This window comes from Herpailurus yagouaroundi, unplaced genomic scaffold (genome assembly GCF_014898765.1).
Source record: "Herpailurus yagouaroundi ecotype Mexico unplaced genomic scaffold, PumYag 199, whole genome shotgun sequence".
NCBI classification, from domain to species: Eukaryota; Metazoa; Chordata; class Mammalia; order Carnivora; family Felidae; genus Herpailurus; species Herpailurus yagouaroundi.
Genome location: NW_024412430.1, coordinates 15,564,190 through 15,585,214, shown reverse-complemented (window position 1 = coordinate 15,585,214; position 21,025 = coordinate 15,564,190). Strand labels below are relative to the sequence as shown.

At 46.3% G+C, this 21,025-nt stretch overlaps 1 protein-coding gene across 4 annotated transcripts in view; it reads left to right on the top strand.

Moving 5' to 3' along the window:
* The window catches only part of GLIS3 (GLIS family zinc finger 3), a 449,362-nt gene that overhangs the window by 382,111 nt on the left and 46,226 nt on the right, over window positions 1-21,025 (top strand). For all 4 annotated transcript variants that reach the window (XM_040449462.1, XM_040449463.1, XM_040449460.1 and 1 more), the window contains 3 exons: window positions 11,247-11,256; window positions 13,755-13,765; window positions 18,632-18,784. In XM_040449462.1, the coding sequence (XP_040305396.1) occupies window positions 11,247-11,256; window positions 13,755-13,765; window positions 18,632-18,784 (174 nt within the window). The remainder of the gene's footprint in view (window positions 1-11,246; window positions 11,257-13,754; window positions 13,766-18,631; window positions 18,785-21,025) is intronic.

The following is a 21,025-nucleotide window of genomic DNA, read 5'->3' as shown; positions in this document are numbered from 1 at the left end:
GGGGATGAGAGGGCCCTCCCAGCCTGGTGTCCTTCTGCCTGGGTTTGAATGGTAGCTGACTCCATATTTGGAAACTTTCATCTACGTAAGGAAAAATAAGAAAGGATTAATATGCAATAAGGAAGTCATTTGTTTCCGTTTACTTTGTTCGCCTGGATTTTTGTACATTTTCCACTCTCTGTAATGATGATGTACCTGTGCAAACTAATTGGTTGCCATCCCTCACACGTGGAAAGCCCTTGCTGTCATGGTGAATATGAAAGGGAAAGTTCCCCCAGTCCCACCTTCCAGACAATGGGGATTTTCTATTATCTGTGGATCACAAGTCCCACAGCCACCCCCATCTGATTCTGGAGCCAGACTTTGGCAGAAAACTGGGGTTTTTTTTTTCTTTTTAAAAGTACTCATAAGCCATAAAGAATTAAGAACTTACTGATGCATGACTGTAGGCTAGGAAAAGCCATGTTTGTAGGACTTTTTCTTAACTGGATAGTTCTCAGTTGATCCAAATTCAGGGCAAAGGGTGTTACGCAAATACTTGGAGAGGGTCCGTCATCAGGACATTCTTAATGTTGTCCCATTGTTGGTGGCCCTTTATCAGCTGCTCTGGGTACTTTCTCTTAGAGAAAACAAAGCCTCTGCTATTTGAGACCCTAGGAGATCTGAGGGGCAGACCCAGTCTTACAGACGTTTCGGCTATAGGTACATAGAAACACATGAAATACACCAGAGTACAGTGTTATCAACTCATATAAATATTTTGTGTTAGATATATACATGAGAAAACGTGACTCGTTTTTGTTTGCACATATGTCTGTTTGATTTGCCAAATATTTGATATAGGAACATTTATTCTAGCACATTAAATTAGCAACCAGTTTATGACAGGCTACATAGCAATTCCTAGTCCCTCAGTCCATAAATCCATGACCTTTGTGAAGACCTGGGACCCCATAGTTAAGAGTGGAAGTCAACCAGAATCGATTGAAAAGAGGGCCCAACATCCACTATGGAGAGTTGATGGTAATGGGCTAGTCTCACTGCATTTAACTTGGAAATGGGTTTGGGAAGCCATGATATCTCTATCTTTGGAAAACACTAGTACCTTTGCCCTGTGTAGCATCTAGGATATGGCTCACTTTCCAAACGGAGGAGGCACGTTTGTCTTGGTGTGTGTTTTGTATGTCTGGGAGTGTGGTCAAAGTTTTTTTTTTTTTTTTTTTTAAGATTTGTGTTGAACCAGCTTCGTCACTCCAGACAGATTTCCTTTTTTTTTTTTTTTTTTTTTTTTCCTCCTGACACTTTTCCGTGTGTGGTCTTCAAAACGATTATGAGCTCCCAGCTTTGAGCCTCCAGCCGTGGTGGGCAAGCTTCCGTGATGGGCATAGGAACCCGAGCTGCCATAGTATCAACAGAGCATCTTCTGTTGACTTGAATTTTCTGTGACTCTGGAGACGTTTGGAACAGGCAGGTGACCATCAGGCTTGAACCGTGTTCTTGGAATTTTGCTCCTGTAGTTAGTGCACTGCCGTGAAAGTTTATGCCCCCTCCTTCTCCCTTCACGCCTGTGTCCCTTGGGTCCTACTTTACTTCCTTTGTTCTCACTCTTTTGGAAAATTGATGAAGTCTTCTGTTTTGCTGAATACACAGCAAACCCAGAGCAGAACAAAGCAGGAGGGAAAACCACACAAGGAAAATGTTAAACCTCCCTGAAAAAAAGTGCTAGAAATGCACGTGCCAGGAGTGCATGTTCCTACCAGTTTCAAACCTGTACTACAGATCTGTGGAAAGAAGCCAAACAGTGAAAAATGCCAAAGGAAACTGAAGCTGTTCATCAATTTGTTTAGCGTAAACTCCTAAGTGTTAAGGGAATTTGACAAAGATAAAGACTTGGCTAAATGGTGAAAGCCCTCGGAGCCCTTCCTTTTACGTCCTGTTACACAAAGTCGAGAAAATATTTGTTTAATGATTGTTAAGCACTTACAATTCCAAGTGCTAGCAAAGTGATGTATCAGAAAAATATTTTGAGGGAAACCTGTTGAATACGTATGGATGTAGGATCAGAAGCAGTTCAGCAGTGAGCACCAGGATTTTCTAGAAGCCACAAGACTGAGGACTCAGTTTGCAGAAGTCATGATTTGGAAATGGACCTTTGTACTGGCTTAGTAAATAACCATCTGTGAGATTCCGAGAGAGGGGTGGTTTGCAGAGCACTAAGAACAGGAAAGGTGGCAGTTCTCACACCTGCAAATCTTACAAGTCTCCTAACATGTTGGCTTCCCTTATTGAGACAGCGTTTCCAGAGAATGTGATTGGAAAGGATTTCCAGAAAAGGCTTTTATTTCCGTGGAAGGAAATAGCGTTCCAGGTTCGAGCAGCCAAAATATCGCTTGAGTTCACGCTGAGGACTACTTTCAATTGAGGTGTTTACTTGCCTACTATCCTGAAAATCCCGGGGTCCCTAGACCCGATCCTGAGCCAAACTGAGAGCAATCTTGTGACCTAATGGGAAGGCCGGGACAGTGATGAGCAATTCTCAAGGATGGCTCCCTCACCTCTTCTGCCCTGTTGTTCAGAAGTTCTGTGCCCTAGATATCTAGATAATGCTTCAGGCTAGCCTATAAATTTAGGTAATTTAGCTGATAATCTGAGGGAGAAGTATTTCACAGCCAGTAGATCAAGGGGTGACTGCCACTTCCAAGGCTTAATGCCTGTGAAGAAGGTCTCGTCAGCTTCCTCGATGAACTCATGAAGCAGAGGAATGCACGAATAACGAGTCTGCAGCACCGTGGACAGCCTGGACCACTGCCTGCTCTTGGTTGAGAGTCTGTTCACTAACAAAGCATGCTGTATGGCGGGTGATCTGTACCATAGGTGGTCACCAAGCTTATGGCTCCTTCCAGATCGAAACTGTACTACAGATTCAATAAAACGTGGTCTTTGCCGATGGCCTGAGCCATAAAGACACCGTAGAGGCCAGTGTGGTTGAGGTGTTTGAGTCCCATGGAAATCACCCATCGAGTGAGGAACTAATGCACCTAGAACAAGGAAATAGGCAAGAATGGTGGGATTTTATTGGTACCACTAATACTGAGATATAAAATGATCCTGTTTTAGAGCTTGCAAGTTCTTTTGAATTTTTAAAATTTTGAATGCAACGTTATATTTTTCAGGAGGATATAGAAGTGCGATGCTCAGATATTATAGGGAATTATTGAAGGAAAAATAGGCTTATTTTAGGGCAGGAATTTTGAAGTCATATATTGTCATTCCCTTCCCCTCACCCTTGTTAGGGGGAAATGAAGCCTTCCCGCTCACAATATCACCACATTTTGTAATAAATAGCACCATAAGAAATCCATGCGAGATTTGACATACTTCATGAAATGGTTAATGTTGTATTTTAATGTGATTTTATGGTATATGTTTTAATACCTTTTCTGTATTCTTAGGTTGAATATATTTGCTATCTCAGGACAGCTTACAGAATTGTAGGGGCTAGAAATATTTTTATAGGAAAGTGCCTCGTACAGTCTACTCTCAAAAAGTGGTTGTTAACTTAGGGACTTTATTAGGAGTTCTAAATTGACACACGAATTTCCCAATGGGTTAAACTTTACAGAATTGCAAAGATCAAATAACATGATCTATATAAAAAGCAGGCATAGAGCATTATAAAAAAATGCAATAGATATTGCTTGCACGATCTTCAAAAGCAGTGATTTGCTTAGAATTCACCAGAGGTGAAAAAGGGACCCAGCAGTGGACAGAAGGAGGTGGACACTGGGGTTACAGAAGTGATTTAAAGGGAAACATTTGGCAGTGTCTTTTCCGCGTCTCTTCTGACATTGCCTTGAATTGCTCGTCAAACTCTTGTATTGTTCTTAACATCCCACACATCTGTGGTTTATCTACCAAGTTGGATTGGAAAATCCGTAACGGTAGGAGGAAGCCTCGCTCTTCTCCGTTGCAGGCAATGACAGCATTAACCTGTAGATTTCACCTTCCCTGGCCCTGAGCCAGTCTGTTTATGTGCATTAGGTCACCTGGAAGACCCGTGAAAATACAGATTTCTGAGCCCCACCCCCGGAATTTCTGTTTCAATAGCTCTGAGCTAGTCCCAAGAATTTGAATTTCTGCTGGGGATTTTTAACAAACTCTCAGGCGACACTGGGTCCTGCTTGTCCAGGAACAACGCTTCGAAAACTATTGCTCTGGATCATGAAATGTGGGAGTGTTATAGCAGAATATAATCTCAGTTTTGACTGGTGGAAGTTACAATAAGAATTGCCCATCATTAACTAAATGGAGAGAACCTTTCACAGTGTCTAGATAGTTAGTATACCAAATTACCACGAGGTACAGTTGGAAATACCTTACAGTCTTATATAGCAGTTATATGTCAGTAAAGGTGAAACTTTAAAAAATAATAATCTTAAAATTTACGCATGAAAACCATGTGATGGAAATCTGTCCACAAAAGACAGTTTAACACATAGGTGATATGCCATATATTTGCAATGATAAATAGAATAATGCTTCTCTGGAACTTATGATTAAATACTTACAAAGATAATACAACTGAATCAAATAGTGAAAAAAAAAATTGCCCCATAGTATATATTTCTGTTTCTCATTAAGGAAAATCTATCAGTGGATATTAAGCTCGTCTCCCCCCACCCCCACCACTGTTACAACGGCATTACTCATATTTTGATTAAGAGTGAGATCTTGTAACTGCTCAACTGAAGAAAATTAAAATTCTGATTCCCAGCCAGCACAGGGCACATTTGTATGTATGCAGGCTAATGTTAATGACTTTATATGTTTGCAAGCTGCTTAATTTGGTGCTTCCGCTTTCCATATCCACTTACTCCCTTGTAGTGATGTTAGTTTTTCACGCAAGATTAAGCTGAATTATTCAGTTTTATAATACGTACAGGTTTTTGCTGTAAAATTATTTTTTTGTGGATGAGCAAAAATAATTCCACACCTCATGGAGGAAAGGAAAGTCATGACGCTGGGTTGGTTGTGGCTTTATCCCCATTGAACAAAGTCTTGGTTGTCTTTATACCACTATTTCTTCTTTTCTCATTCCATGCTATTTTGCTGGCATTCAAATGGGTGTGAGAAGGAAAGGTTGTGTTTACTTCGAAGCGTACCCACAAATAGGTTTGAGGAGATGGATGCAGAGGGCAAGACGGAGAATTCAGGATCGAATTCCTGGAATGAGGAGCTCATTAGCTTTGCAGTGAGGAAGGCTTGGGCCCAACTTCCGGGTCTGAAGTCCCGACCTTCTGCTTCAGCGGAACCTTCCGAGGAAAGAGAGGAACGGGTAGACCTGTCTCTTTCCCGTGAAGAATAAAGAAAAAAGGAAAGCGGGCCTTTTCCGGGTGCTTGTAGTCGCAGTGAGAGTTCATTTCTTTACACTTGCCTTAGCCCTGAAAATAAATGTGAATAGCATAAAACTCAAAAGTGAAGGACATTACTGAATCAGCTTGGACATTATTTGCCACGATTTACTGTTAACAAAAGAGGAAAACATCTTGCAGGCACTGCGTAAAGAGAGTAGTTGTGGAAACGACTCGTTCCAGGTGACCAACAGCCGTGTCTCGGAAGGCTGGCTTTTATTGTATCTTCCTTAATGCTGTCAGAGAATGATCTGCCCCACTCAGGCGCCCTGGCCATGACTCACACCGTCAAGGCCGCCTTAACAGCCCGCCTTGACTTCTCAGAAGTTTCAGCTTCCTCCTTAGCCTCTTAACTCAGTTTTCCCACTACATTTCAAGGCTGTGCTAGCTTCATTCACGCTCATGACACCATTTCTAGTGGCTGCCTCGGCCTCAACCTCTTCCAACTCCAGCCCAGGTCTCTGTGAATTTAGCTGCTCCCGCCTTGGCTTCTGCTCTGTCCAGCAGCTCTGTGAACGCCCACTCACACCCTAAGAAATCGAGTTTTACAATCTTCACTGCAACCTTTCCCTGGGGATTCCATGAAAGTCCTGCTTCTGCCTTTGGGGAGGGGCTGTTGGTTCACTATTCAAGGGAAAAGGGGAAAGGCTGTCGTCAGCACGCATAGGAGCTTGCTCCTCAGACTGGCCCACGGGGATGCTTGTCACATTTTTCTGAGGCAGGGATGCACCTCATGAAAAATGTCATGTGTCAGCTGCCCCTGAAGACGTTCTGATTGGTAAGGTAGCGATCTAAGGTCCATAGTTCTGAAGTACTAAGGCAGTTTGGGGTCATATTTATCTGTACAAATGTAAGGATGGGCAATATTGAGTATCTGTTCTTTTTTCTTTTTAAAGTTTATTTATTTCTTTTGAGAGATAGAGTGCGATCAGGGGTTGGGGCCGAGAGAGAGAGGGAGAGAGAGAGAGAGAGAGAGAGAGCATCCGAGCAGGCTTGATGCTGTCAGCGCAGAGCCCGATGCGGGGCTCGAACTCATGAACCATGAGATCATGACCTGAGATGAAATCAGGAATCAAACGCTTAACCAACTAAGCCACCCAGGCACCCCTAGTATCTCTTTTCTTAAGTCATATCATTGACCACTTTTTTTTTTTAATAATACCTCTAAGTATTACTACCTCTATGTAGTCCATCTATGCTCAAATAGAACACTTACAAGTGGGCATGTTACTTCTCCAATTCAAATTTATTTCTCTCTTCCTGAGGTCAGTTGATGGATTAAATGACAGAGCTCTTGTAATAGTATTAGCGCATGGCACGTGTTCAGCGCCTATTAGTAATTTTTGTTGTTGCTTTTATCCAGATCCGAGGACAATATATGTTACAGTTCTGTCAAGCAGATAGGGAAAAGGTGCCAGAAATTACCTGTCAGTCCCATTTAAGAAACAGGGAAACTATGGAAGCCTGAACAGATTGGGAATTTGATCGGCATATTGAGTAGATGAAAAGAAAACTGAAATACGGTTCTTCATATTTTTATTTGTTCGGTACTTCACATAACATTTTATGAGTTAAGGAAATGCACTGTAGGTCTCTAAAGAAAAACAAATTGGAATCAGAAGCCCATCACTTGGGCGGCAGTGCCTCTGAAATCACACTGTCAAAATTGTGTCTTGATAAGTATTGATTGTTTTAATTCAAACGTAGTATATTTTCTGTTTGTGTTTGTGTTTTAGAGGTAGTGTGGTCTGGCAGGAAGAACGCGGAGCTAGATGTGAGCTCCAATCCTGGCTCTCCACTCTGGGGAGGTTACTTCTCCTCTTCTCTAAATCGGTGATAAGAATAGTGGCTCCCTAGGACTGAAACAGGCATTAAGGGAGAACGCACGTAAGAGTTCGGTATGCTCTCTGTAGCTGGCATATGTTCCTTTCTCTTTTCCGTCCTCTTTGCTTAAACACTTAGAGAATGACCCCTAGACTGAGCCCATGTCTGTGATGGAGACCAGAACCCCTCCTCTCCATTCCTCATAGTCCTGGGTACCACCACCTGAAGTTCAGAAATCGCTGTCCTAAGATAAAGTGTTCCTTTTGAGAAGAATTCAAGTCAAGATGAGGACTTAGAACTCCCATATTTTGAGACGTGTTTTCAGATCTTTACAATTTTTTTTAACGTTTGTTTATTTTGGAGGGACAGAGACAGAGCACGAGTGGGGAAGGGGCAGAGAGAGAGGGAGACACAGAATCCAAAACAGGCCCCAGGCCCTGAGCTGTCAGCACAGAGCCCGAGGTGGGGCTCGAACTCATGAGCCGTGAGATCATGACCTGAGCCGAAGTCGGACGCTTAACCGACTGAGCCACCCAGGCGCCCCTGACTTAGACTTCTTTGGTGGTTGTTGCTATGAAGAGTGGAAGTACGCATGGGCTGGTCATACAGAGTCCCAGGGCGCTGGGTTGAGAAGCAAACTTACTCAGCAGTGGGTTGGTGAGGGTGGGGTAGATGGCAGAAGGAAGAAGCAGGATTGATGGCCTCAATCAGTGCAGTTTTACACCATCATTATGTCAGCCTTGCTGAGGCATAGCCTTGGTCCTTCCTGATCCCGTTTTGTAAATAGACTCTCCAGGCCATGCAATTTATCTCAAAATAGACCCTAAGGTGTCTAGAAAACTATTCTTGACTATTTGCTTCCCTCAAATTTGGTTTCCATATTTCAAAAATAGTTCCACAGTCTTTTCATGATGGTTCTTATGAGTTAGCATGCAACAGATAATTTATTATACCACGGGCCATATATGGCCCGCCTGCCTCCTGTTTTTGCATGGCCTGAGAGCTAAGGATGTTTTTAAGGTTTTTAAATGTAAAATGTAAAAAAGACTCTTGGCTCTTAGGTGAGAATAGTTGCTCACAGAATTGAGGACATTGCCTGTTGCTAGCAGTGCCTGCAATATTTAGTCTCTGGCCCTTTACACAACAGGTTTGCCAAATTCTGCTTTCCACTTATATCTGGGACCTTCGTCAATGACTGACTGAAATCAAAGAAGCTTGTGGCTTCCATATGTCTGATCACATTTTGTCTTAAAAGTCTGCCAGTACACATAGGTTTTTTTGATCACCATAGTATTTTCGATTTAGCAAATACCTGAGTAGTCTTCCAGCCCCTGGGTTTGCAGAGCTTCGCGTAAGACCCAATATTTAAAACGGGTCACACAGCAGAGCTCTTTCATTTGAAGGGACCCATACCACCTGTGCTGCCTGTTACCCAGCGCTCCTGTCCTCCCCCAGATAGTCTGTGGAAGCCCAAAGGTAGGGGCTCCGCAATGGAGTTACTACTGTTAAAGTCTTCCCATTGTAAGCAGGTATCTGCAGAGACAACCTTGGGCCATGGTGGGAATTAAGCCCTCAGTAATGTGGCCACCACCTAGGAAGAAGCTGCCGGAAGACAGGCAGGACTCAGTTCTGGTTATGGTGAGCCCAGGGCTGACAAGGATATCACAGAGAGTTGTCACAGTTAAATTCTACCAAGGTCTGTTTTTCCTAAAAAGAGAAGAGGCTTAAACCCTCAAATATCAAGGAGTGTGTTTTCTAGGATTCGGGCCTCTTGTAGACTTACACATTAATGCCCAGGAGAAAAGGAAAATTTTGAAAGATAAAGCTTAGGAAGCATGCTTACTTCCTCAAAATACACTTTCTAACTAACAATAAGGATGCTTGAAATTCATATAACCCGAGACTGAACACTCCATTCAACAGGTAGGGAAAAGCTTTTAAGTTCCTTAAGAAAGGTTATAAATGGGCATAATTCCTGGTAACATGTCATGTCAATGACTTATCAGAGTCTGTCTACACTGAGAGTAATCTAGGAGGTAATACTGGGCACCTGAAGGAGAAGTGAGAAAATCGTCCACTGTGTGGGCAAAGTATAGAAAAAGAGGAAAGGGGGTTCTTTGGCTTCTCTGGAGTCCTAACAAAACCATATTCCTCTTCTGTGCATTTTTGCCCAGGGCCAGTGGTCATTGCAAACCGTGGTTCCTAAATTCCCCAAAAGGGCTGTTGTGACTCCATTTTACCGAGCAGTCTCTTGGGAGAGCTCAGGGTTGGTAAATAGCCCTTGAGTTGGCTAGCAGAAAATTGCGTTACAAATTGGATTGGCTGTATGTGCTCTGTATCTGTTTCCAAGAAGCCTTCTCTGTGAAATGATTTTAGAAACCGCATAGAGGTGGAGTGGGCGGGATTGTCTTGGTGGCATCTAAAAGGGAGGAGACCTCTTTTGGGGTCAACAAGGTACAGGTAGGAGGCAACTAAGGGATAAGTAATGAGGAGCTAGAGAACCAAGTATTTTTTTTTTACTAACATGGGTTTTTGTGGCCAAATCAGACTTTATTCCAAAAATGGAGATGAGGGACATTCCCGTGAGAGCTTCCAGGAATGGTTCTCCATACCTGCTCCATCTTCCTCCTTTCTGACTGCTCTCCTCCTGTCTTCAAAACGGGGGATGACGTAACACATAGTGGCAGTCCCGAATTTCTCCGAGGGTACTCCTTGTTCACGTTATCTTCCTGACTTGCTGTGTAACTGACTCTCTGTGAGTGAGTAAGTGGGTTGGGAGGTGAAGGGAAGAACGATAAGGTATGAGATTTGAGGTTGGATAAGTCCTTCGTTGTCTGGAAAGACCCAAGAGGGGCTGCCTGAAATGTTGGTCCCAGAGAAGTTGAGAGAGGTGCCAGAAAACGCCATTTCACTTGTAACAAAACGGCTTTGTTCTGAAAGGCACATGTTTCAGGAGCTTTTTCCAACATGCAGTTAATTACACCTGGTATTTCAGGACATTTGATGGTAACCTTTGGCATCTGCCTGGATGACTTCAGCCATTATCTTCTGGTTGTATCGCAGTGTCTTCCAGAAGGGCATGTAAGCATAAGTCCTCTTCCAAATACTAATAACCTCTTCCCTGGCTGTAAATCCAGCTGCATGATGTGGAAATGTAATTGGGCAGCCTACACAGAAGTTTGGAGCTCATGTGGGAATATCTATTTGTAAGAGAACCTGAATATTCATGTAACTGTCCAGACATCAATAAATTCTCATTTTACCTTATTTATTTCTGCTCCCTAGTGAACAGCAGTGCTCTTAAGCTCAAAGTTAATAGGCATGTTCTTCAGAGATGTACCCTCTCTTACCTTAATGGAACGTCTTTCTAACACATTTGTTCATCGGTTGCCAGGTAGCTCTCCCATCAGGTGACACGAGTGTGTTTTCTTTGTCTTAGTGCACAGGTGACAGTTACCATTGTTTGCCATCAATTAGCTTGGGGTAGCATGTCAAGGATGTACGGATGGTGTCATTTTAGTCTGACAGCCACCTGAGCCGGTTGAGAAAGGATTGTTTCATTATCCTCTTATCAGTACTGCTGGATAATGATACTCCACACTGCAAAGAGGGAGGGGAGAGAAAAGACAGGCAAGAAAGAATAGATTTTTAGGGATTGGCAATATTAAAATTATTCATGCCTCCAGGAGGAGAGAAAGATTACAGAGATGGCTGCGTGAACCCATAAGAAGCTCTGCTTTCCTAATGCAGCTGGAATGTGGAAGGAAGCCGCTCGCCCACCCCGGGGGGAGGGTGTCGGGGAGGGAGAATGCCCAGCAAAGCGGGGAGGGGAGAGAAAAAGGCCCCCGCTAGTCATGGGCCACACAGGCAAGGAGCCACCGCGGCATCTCTGCCACTTTCCAGCTGACAGGCCCTTTTCCTTGCTGGAAAATTCTCCCTGGTTCGTGAACTCGGGTCATGAGAGCAATTAAATCGTTCCATGGCGAAATGCGAACAACCACAGAAGGTATGGGGGCCCAGGTTTTCACTGTTGGGGAGCGAAGCTCCAGTCACCCCCAGCGGTAGTGGCTTTCTCCAGAAAGACTGAAGGGAAGTGTTTTTCGAATCCTGAGAATTAACCACGGCCGCATCTTTATGCGCTTGGAGAAACAAATAAAAAGCACTGGAAATGTAAAAATACTTGCAGATACACTAAGCTTCAGAGAGGGCTGGTTGTGTTGACATTCTAGTAACAGCCCGTTCTCACTCCTTAACGAAGCGAAGAGCAATCATGCATGAAAATGACTTTGTTGTCTTTAAACTGAACCGCATTAGGGGTTGTAACTCACAGGTGTGCCCTACCCCCTGTACAATAAAGGACAACATTTTAACCCTGTGGGGGTTCTTCTGCAGACCCCGACGACTTTACAGCACTTGCAATAGAAAAATTGAATAGAAAACGCTTATTAGTAGAAAGCATGATGTATATACACTCCTTTGTGTTTTCAAATGACTCAAGGCCACAGTTTATATGCATCTTTAAGTAAGAGGCCACACCAGATTGGAGATTTACCATTTGCAGGGCACCACACGCCTTTGTCCCCCCCCCCCCCCACCAGCCTATGGATAAGAATCATTATAATAAAGACAACCAAAGAATAACGACAGTGGTTTATTGGGTAGTTAAACACAGTCCAGGCACTGTGCTAAGTGTTTTTAGTCATACTGTGACATAGTCTCCTTATTTAAGATGAAGAAACTGAGCTGAGCTTGAGTGACTTGCCCAAGACCCATTGCTAGGAATTGGTAAAGCTTAGATTCAAAGCCGAGTCCATCTGACTCCCGCTGTTTCTGCTTTCTTCTTTTAAGAACCACTCTGATACTGTCTGTCTTGAGTGCCCAACTTCTAGGGAGGCCAAAGGAGTTAACATTTCCATTGCAGTTCAACAGTTTCCTCAATCCTTCCCAGGCTCAAATTTCTTCTGGGGGATGTGGGGGCATGGATGGGGGAGGCAGACACAGGGTTGACCTCAGCATTCCCATTCGCATGGGAATCGAATTCTTTTTTTTTTTAATGTTTATTTATTTTTCAGACAGAGAGAGACAGAGCATGAATGGGGGAGGGTCAGAGAGAGGGAGACACAGGATCAGAATCAGGCTCCGGGCTCTGAGCGGTCAACACAGAGCCCGACACGGGGCTCAAACTCACCAACCACAAGATCATGACCTGAGCCGAAGTTGGCCTCTTAACGGACTGAGCCACCCAGGCGCCCCTCGAATTCTTTTTTAATATCTCTGTGAAAGCCAACTCAGCCTGGTTTCATTGCTTAGCAGAGCCTTCTGTGCTCAGACCTGGAAATACTGCTGTGGAGATGGGTGGTGAGCCCACACCTCCTCCATGGCACCGGCTACCAAGCATTAACTGTCACGTCTCAGGGTTACGGCGTCACTCAAGCACTCACTGTAAGCGAGTTCACAGCCTGTGGGTGACACCGGTTCCCCCTTTCCTACGAGAGTAGGCCCGCTACAGAGAACAACGCAGTGGCTTTTTAAGCAAGTGCAAATGACTCCAAATGCACATTTACCGCAAGAGCTCAGACTCAACGGATCTGCACGGCAAATCCGCTTTTGTGCGTGACTGACGGAGGTGGTGGCCTCTCAGCCTACCACACTGTGGCCACTTGTGGGAACAGGTGCATATATCTCATTGCTCACGAATAACCCCTCCCTGCCCGCCTTCGTTCCCACCAGTAGATCAATACACCCCTGACAGGCATCTGAAATCTTTATTTGGGGAAAAAGCACATTTCCTACCAGCTGTTTGTTTTCCAAACCAAATAATTTACTTAACTTGTCACCTCCGTTAATTTTCAGAGCTGGAAAATTTCTCTCGGCCGTGCTGAGGTCACTCCGGTGCTCTCAGCATGGGCGGAAGCAGAAGAGGGAGGATCCCTCTTGCGTTGTAACCAGCATTTTGGTGGCTGAAGCCGGCCGGGTGCATTGTGCGTGGGAGGGAAGAACGCCTAGTGACTCCAGTCTTTGCAAATGGGGTGCGCGGGAGTTCTGAGACAGGATCAACACTCTTAGGCATGTGATCTGAGATCTGTGTTCCTAGGTTTGAATTCAGCCCCGTGACCTAGACCAGGTACCCTAGTCAGGAACCCAGTAAGGCCTCAAGTTTCTCATCAGTAAACCAGGGAGGGGTTTGCAAAGTACTCAGTAAATGTTAACTTGGCTCTGAGGTGTAGGGCAGCGGGACGACGAAATGCAGCTGAGATGTGGTCTGGCACCTAATACTCCAAGTGCACTCCCCAGATCAGCCTCAGCAGGCACTCTGGGAGTTTGGTCGAGGTTCAGAACCTCAGCCCTCCCTGCATCCAAGACCTGGTGAATCTGAATCGACATTCGACCCTGGATGAATGGTTTGTAAGGTGAAGCTTGAAAAGTAGGGCTCTGACCGCCCACAAGGCTTCGAACAGGACTATGCCCTCCAGTCGGCTATTTTCAATACACCTCAGCCCGACAAGGGAGGTCTTCCTCCCTGCCCTCTAAAATGACGAAAACATAGTCACCGAGCAAGGCCCATGGTAGCCTTCTGTGGCATTGGGAAAAGGGCCTGAGATAAGTTGGCCTCATTTCGGGAACACTCCTTGCCTGCCTCCACTCGCACATGACAGCTAACGTATCCCCGAGGGTGCCCTGTCCGTACCCATAGAGATACAGATTAATTGTTTTCATGTGGATGGAGAGAGGGCTGTTGATTAACCCAGATTAACCTGAGCTAGTTAGAGGCTCTAGCCTAGAGTGCCCTGCTCCCAGTAGCTGGTGAGATCGCATCTGGGGACCACACGTGTCAACCCGTGCTGCTCTGTTAGTGCGTTAAAGCCCAACTGAGTTACTTACCTGCGCCCCCCTCTACAGGAGACAGGTGGGGAGACTTCAGTAAGCTCTGCTCCAGAGAGAAAGCCCAGAGGAGCAGGGAGGCTAGCTTCTGGGTCCTCCTCTGAGGGCAGAGCTCACAGACTTCATCTCAACACCAGGCTTTTATTTCCTCGGGGACTCCACCATCTCTTAATCACAAAAGCAATAAGAATTTCCAATATGTTCCTCCGCCATGCCTAATCACCTGTTCTGGCTGTCAGTCACCAGCGTGTTTGGAGAGTCCCCTAAAAGCTCTCTTCCAGCTTTGAAAGCAGCACTAACCCCCGTGGTGACACGGGGCAATGAAGGCCACCCCCGTGGGCAGCCTGCGTGCACCGGCTGATTGGATCACAACAATTTTGTTAATATTGCTCTAGATTCTAGAGGGATCACTTCCCTTCCTTACACTCTGATCGATAGTTGTGTGCCCCACTGGCTGAGTTCGAAAAATCATTTTGAGTGTGTATGGAAGGAAATGTTTCCTTTTGTAAACAACCTTACTATTGCGCTCTCACCTGGAGATTTTCTTCTGGAGGTTAAAAAGTCACTTGGCAAAACATTATGTGTGAAGTCAGCAGATATTCAGCTTCAAACATTAAGAGAGACCAGCACCTGCCTCGGGTGGAGTAGGGGCTGGAAAATTGGGAAGGAAGGGAGGGAGGGAGGAAGGAAAGGAGGGAGGGAGAGAGGAAGGAAGGGAGGGAGAGAGGAAGGAAGGCAGGAGGAAGGGAGGGAGGAATGAATGAAGGAGGGAGGGAGGAATGAACGAAGGAGGAAGGAGGGAAGGAAGGAAGGAAGGAAGGAAGGAAGGAAGGAAGGAAGTTCTTAGACTTTGCTAATATAGAAGCCTGGACATATGACCGACAGAGCTGGAAATTCCTAGAAGTCAGTATAAGTAGGAGAGATACTACCTGTGCCACAGTGGCGATTACTGAGAAATGTGGATCTCTGGTAGAGGCCAAGGGCAATCCTACCCAACTCACAGTTATCTCATTCCAGGGTTTTGTCCATTTTATCAGAAGGGTTCGTGACATGGGGCTGGGTGAATGTTGGTAAGCCGTGTTGTTTGTACTTCCTCTAAGTCTGTGGTCATTACAATGGTCACGGGAAGCATCCACAAGCAGCAGTCTTGCCCGGGACTACACGCAAAGGGCTCTGTGTAGACACTGGACTAGAAGCTTCTACTAGGTTCCCTACCTCACCGGGAGAGATTTTGTCCCATACTTCTCATCCCATCTGTTAGGCAATGGAGACAAGTCACAGGCTTCGGTTTGCTCACAGGGGATTTCTTACAACCAACATAAGAAACTGTTCTGTATACTTTATAAATTCAGACTTCAAATCGAACTCTAAAGCACCCCTCTTTGTTATTCTTGTGGGGCCCCCAGCCAAAGGGTCCCTGCCTGTCTCAGTGCCATTCACCAGGGTTAGCAGCGGAAGAAAGGGCTATCCATATGTGTTTGACTGCTGGCCGGTCAACACAGCCTCCGCACAGCAGGAGGGCAGGTTTCTGAGTCTTCTGCCCTGTCTCGTGGACCTCTCACGCCCCACCACATAGCCTCCACCACTTATTCCTACTGGCAGACGCTGCTGTGGAAACCATTTGCACCAGGTAGAACTTAGAAGCACCTCCCCTCAACTGTACCCTGTGTCTCTGGCCTTCTGCCCACAGGCTTCTCGGATGCCCTGCTCTTGGGTATCTGGGAGAGCTTTAGCCACTCTGGAATACATGCCTACTTGGAGATACGAGAGAAGCCACACCCGAGAGCAGTCTATGACCAGTGATCAACAGGATTGGGCGGGTACATGTTTCTTTCTGTTCCTGTCCTGCTCCTTGAGCCCAAGAAGGACTCCATTGACATTGAGTTTGTGTTCGTATCTGTTTAGTCAAACAAGCATGAATGGTACTGTTGGAGAGAGCTGGCCTCAAGGCCACCTTGTTCCCTAGTGTGTCCCAGGACCTGGCTCAGTGCGGCCACACATACATACTCGATCCGTACCTGTGGAATGATTGGCTGCGGAGAGAGGAATCAGAGGAACATAGGTAACTGCATTCAGAGCAAAAGTATTAAAATAGGTAGAGGATATTATAGTCAAAAGCACAGTGGCACAAGTTGCTGTGGCATATTTGAGGCCGGGCCAGTTGTCTGATTTGGCCAGAGCATAGGGCACATCATGGGACCGAAGGGAAGACAGTGCATTAAAGCGCTTTGCACACCACTTGATGATCTCTCCTAGCGGCTCTCAGCATTTGGGTAGCACTGACATATAGAGACCTCTTCCCTTCGCTTAACCGCAGCCTCCTCAAGGTTAGGGACCCACATATAGTAGAATGGCTAGCATATAGTAGGCACGTAGGAAAAAATAATGGCTGGAGGATGGACAGGTGGATAGACAGATGGATGGAGGAATGGCGAGACGGTTGGTCCTGGCGATTAGTTGAAGGAGAGGCCCTAACCGGACCTAACTTTTGGTGTGTGGCAGGCTGCAAACCATACTGAATTTGCCAACCTCTTTGATTGCAGCCAATGCAAAAATGTAGCTGATTCGGCTGACGTAGACCTCCGGGAAGCACCACATTTTTCTGTTTGCCGTAGAGTAGAGCATAGAGTGTGCGCACCAAGAGACCCTGCTGCCCATGGGGTTGGAAGCAGCAGGGGCCCTGCTTCCCTTGTGAGGAACACATACATACAGGAACACCTCCAGGGGATCGTAAGCGGTGGGTGCGTTCAGCAACTCCGGCAGAATAAATAGGAGAGCTCATGTTTCTACGCTAAGGCAGGAAAAAAATTAGCTGTGCTTCCACAGCGTCTCTGTGACCTCTTATTATTCCATTAGTTTTTGGAATAGTATATAAAACTCCAAGCTCCGTGCTGACAAACACCAGCATTGAAACCGTTGCCACAGTCACTCCAAACAGCCTTCTCCCCTGGGTAAAATTATTATTTGGAATACAAGCAGAATTGTGGTTGCCCGAGTGAGCTGAGCACAAATGAGAGTAGTGATTCATAAGGTGACTCTAGCGAGTTTGCAAACGTGCAACTTTTCTGGAGGCTGACGCACCGTGAGTGCCTTTTTGAGCTACTAAGCACTTTCTAGTCTCACCACCTCTTCAGACTTGGGGGGCTGTGGAGGCAGCAGTTTTCTGAGGACAAGAGTTAACCTGACACAGTGCTGACTTTCCAGAAATAAACCCTTCCCATCAGATCACACCCTTGTCAGTAGCTTTTGAGCAGGAAGATGATAATTCTGCTTCTTCACGTGTTCCTTTAAGTGCTTGAACTCTCGTTCCATTGGGTTAAGCTTTGGGGGGCGGGGTCATCTGGGGTATTAATTCTAACCTGAAGAGGTTGGAGAAAAGTGGTCCTGGTCTAAAAGTATCGCTCCCTGAACTTTTAAACCCTCAAATCTCTTTGATTATGTGGCTGCTTCTTCTTAATCCTGAACCTGATTTCTTTTATTTTTTTTTTTTTTAGATCCATTTATTCTTTGACATCAGTGGAGTAAGTTCAAAAAGAGCAGAGATGGGTAGAAAGCTCAGCATCGCTTTGTATAGAGAAGGAAGTTGAAGGGAGTCAGAGTAATGATGCTGGGTTGATTGCAGCATAATGAGATGTCTGCTGCGTAGGTCCCAGACACTGAGAGCCTCTCTGATAGCGATAGACTCTGAAAGTGACAAGCCCTGTCTCTTTTGTGACATTGTACCAATTAGCTGATCTAAACGGGCACGTATTTAAGTCTGAGGTCATGTACACTTCTCAGAGGCTAGGCTGCCCCTATGAATGAGGCCGCAACTCAGTCTCTGTGTCGTAATAGGGCAACAGTGGGGGGGGGGGAGCCAGAGCTGTGTCTGAGGCCCCTTTTCGTGTTTTGTGGTGCCGGGCATGGGCTCATCACTGGTGGGGACCAAGTGTGTCCATCCACCACACCATCAGGGAAATGCCCGGGGTCAGTCAGTCTCTGGGGTTAAGAGGGTAGCAGATCCTGCCCGGGGGCTACGACCAGGACAAGATATCCTATTACCCCTGATTCAGCAGGGACACAAGAGAGAGCCAGGCTGACCCACAGAGGCTCGCGGCAGCCTTGAGAAGAGGCAGGCGGCCTGTGTCCTGCCCCTTGTGGGTCAGCACACCAAGTGTTCTGTCCCCTGTCGTCCCCTGTGACTGAAAAGTGCTTGTACAGCGACCTTGTTGCAGATGCAGACATTACAGGATCGACCGACTTTATGGTGCCCACACTGGGAGCTGGCGGGAGGGCAGGGCACTGCTCAGGAGGCGAACCATGAACTTCAGGGCAGTTGCTCATGCGCTCCCCGGGCAGCAGGAAGGGCTCACCCGCCGGGGAGCCTGTTCCACCATGAAAACAGAAGCCGTGTAGATCCAGTGAGCCAGGAACTGTCCCCTTAACGCCACCGACAGGAGAGCAGGCCCCTAAAACACACTCGCAGTCAGCCTTCGGGGCTAAACACGCGCCGTCTGATGCTTGTTCTCCTTGATTGCAGCCTCCGTCTTCTCCAGCAGTCACTCGAGCCGAAGCGGAGCCCCGCACACTGTCGGTCACCCTTCTCCGGGACACAGCGTGCAGGGGAGCCCCCACCACCCCGCCCCCCAGCTACCCCCGCTCGCGGCCGTGGACGCGGGAGCCGACAGGTAAGGCCAGCCGGCTCTCTTCTAGTAGGTGTCGCCGCTGAAGTCCGCCGCGCGGAGAAGCGCCGTGACAGTTGCTGAATTTTGTTGATCATCCATCGGTGGTGGGTTGAGTCCTCCAGAGGGGACGTGTCAAGAGTACACGTGCAAAAAGCACGTGGACCAAATAGCTCATTACCTGTCGTCTTTTCCGTGGGGGGGGAAATGAGAAGGCACTGAAGTGTCCGATGCTGGGAAAACGCATCCGAATTTCTGTCTCTCACACTGTCCTCAGTCTGTTTCGGGGGCTCCTCTTTAAGGCAGTGTCCCCACAGGCTGGAAAGCCTTCCAGGTGCAAGACGGTGCCTTGAGCCCGTAGATCGGTGACAGCTTTGAGAGTATAGGGTTAAAGGGCACAGGATTTTATGCGGGCGACCAGAAAAGGGCTTTTTACCGAAGATTCTGCGTTGATGCCATCCTCATAAAGAGTTTTGGGGACAGTTTTTTTTTTTTTCAACGTTTATTTATTTTTTTGGGGACAGAGAGAGACAGAGCATGAACGGGGGAGGGGCAGAGAGAGAGGGAGACACAGAATCGGAAACAGGCTCCAGGCTCTGAGCCATCAGCCCAGAGCCCGACGCGGGGCTCGAACTCACGGACCGCGAGATCGTGACCTGGCTGAAGTCGGACACTTAACCGACTGCGCCACCCAGGCGCCCCGGGGATAGTTTTTAAAATCTTGATATTTCGGTCCGTCTGTGGACCTCCGAACCCGCCAGTGGCGTGGACAGCACACGGTTCCTGTTGTTTTCCTCTCCACGTGTCAGCAGGCTCGAATTGACCTACGTAGGGGTTACTCCCAGACATCCACGGTAAAAAAAAGTTCTTGTGGGGTCCCCGGTGCTGTGGTCATAGGCATTTGGGGGACTAATAACGGGTTGAATAGGCAGCGGGAGCAAAGGTTTTCAATCTTGGAAGTTTGGAATTTCACCAGCGATCTTTGGTTTCGTTGGTGTTGGCCTCGTCTATGAGTTTTTAGATGTGTGTTTTGAAGTTTGATAAACAGTATATTTTTTTACATACCCCTACTCTTCACTTAACGATATATCTCTGTTTCATAAACTTCTGTGGAATACTACATGTCAGACATTGTTCCGGGTGCTGGAGATGCCAAGATTATTAAAACATGGTGCCGCCCTTAGGATTTAGTGGCGAGGACAGACATATAATCCAAGTATGGTAATGCTCTTTGGATCAGTGACGTAGTAGAGATGCCATAGGAGCCCGAAGAGGAGGGCGTCCCTAATTCTGCCTCAGGTAGAGAGGGAAAGAAAGAGTGATCTAGGCACGGAAGGAAGAGTCACGCTTCCCAGACGGATAAATGGGGAACAACATCCAAGGCAGCCAGAGGAACACGTACCAGACGCGAGAGAGGCAAGGACACTCGTGGAAGGAGGTGCCCATGTGCTCAGGTGCCATCATCCACAGTGGACAGGACTGAAGAAGTCAGTTCAGAGTAGGTTGGCTCGTGTGGAGCTTTATATTTTATGGTAAGGGATTATTTACCTCTTACTGGAAGCGAAGAATCCCTCTAGCCTATCTCTGAGGGGAGAGACACATCAGATTGTCATTGTAGGGAAGGAACTCAGATGGCAGAGTAATTGAGGCTGGGTGCAGGGACAGGGGATGGGGAAAACAAGAAAGAGGCTGTTGCAGGAGTTCTCGTGAGTAAGATGAGAACTTGAACTAAGGTGAAGTGGTTAGGATGGAGAATTTATCCAAGGGCTGTTATTTAAGAGGAGAATCACTAATTATTTATGTCTATATGGAGTAAAGAGGAAGGGCTGGATTCATTTGCGAGTTACACCTCTAGACATAGGTGGAAAAGTGTGTCATTAACAGCAGCAAAAGGGGTGTTCAGGAGAAGGGAGAGTGGGAGAGAAAGAATGATAATAAATGGGCTTTAGGGTTGGGGTTTTAGGCGGCTGTGTCTAGTAGTTAGAAATATAGATCGGAAGATGGTAGACTTCTTTTCGTTGTTCTGCATATGTGGTCAAGTGCAAACAGCTCCAAGCCTCCTCCTCCTCCAGGATCTATCAGCAGAACAGTACAAATGGTCACCAGCTCTTAAGTTCCTGGATACTGGGGACAGGTAGTCCTGCCAGTTTTCTGATGTATTGCTGAAGGTTGAGATGAGCTTATCCATTGCAGCATTTTATTAAGTTTCCAGTTGTTGTTTTTTTTTAATTTACTATTTTTTTTTTT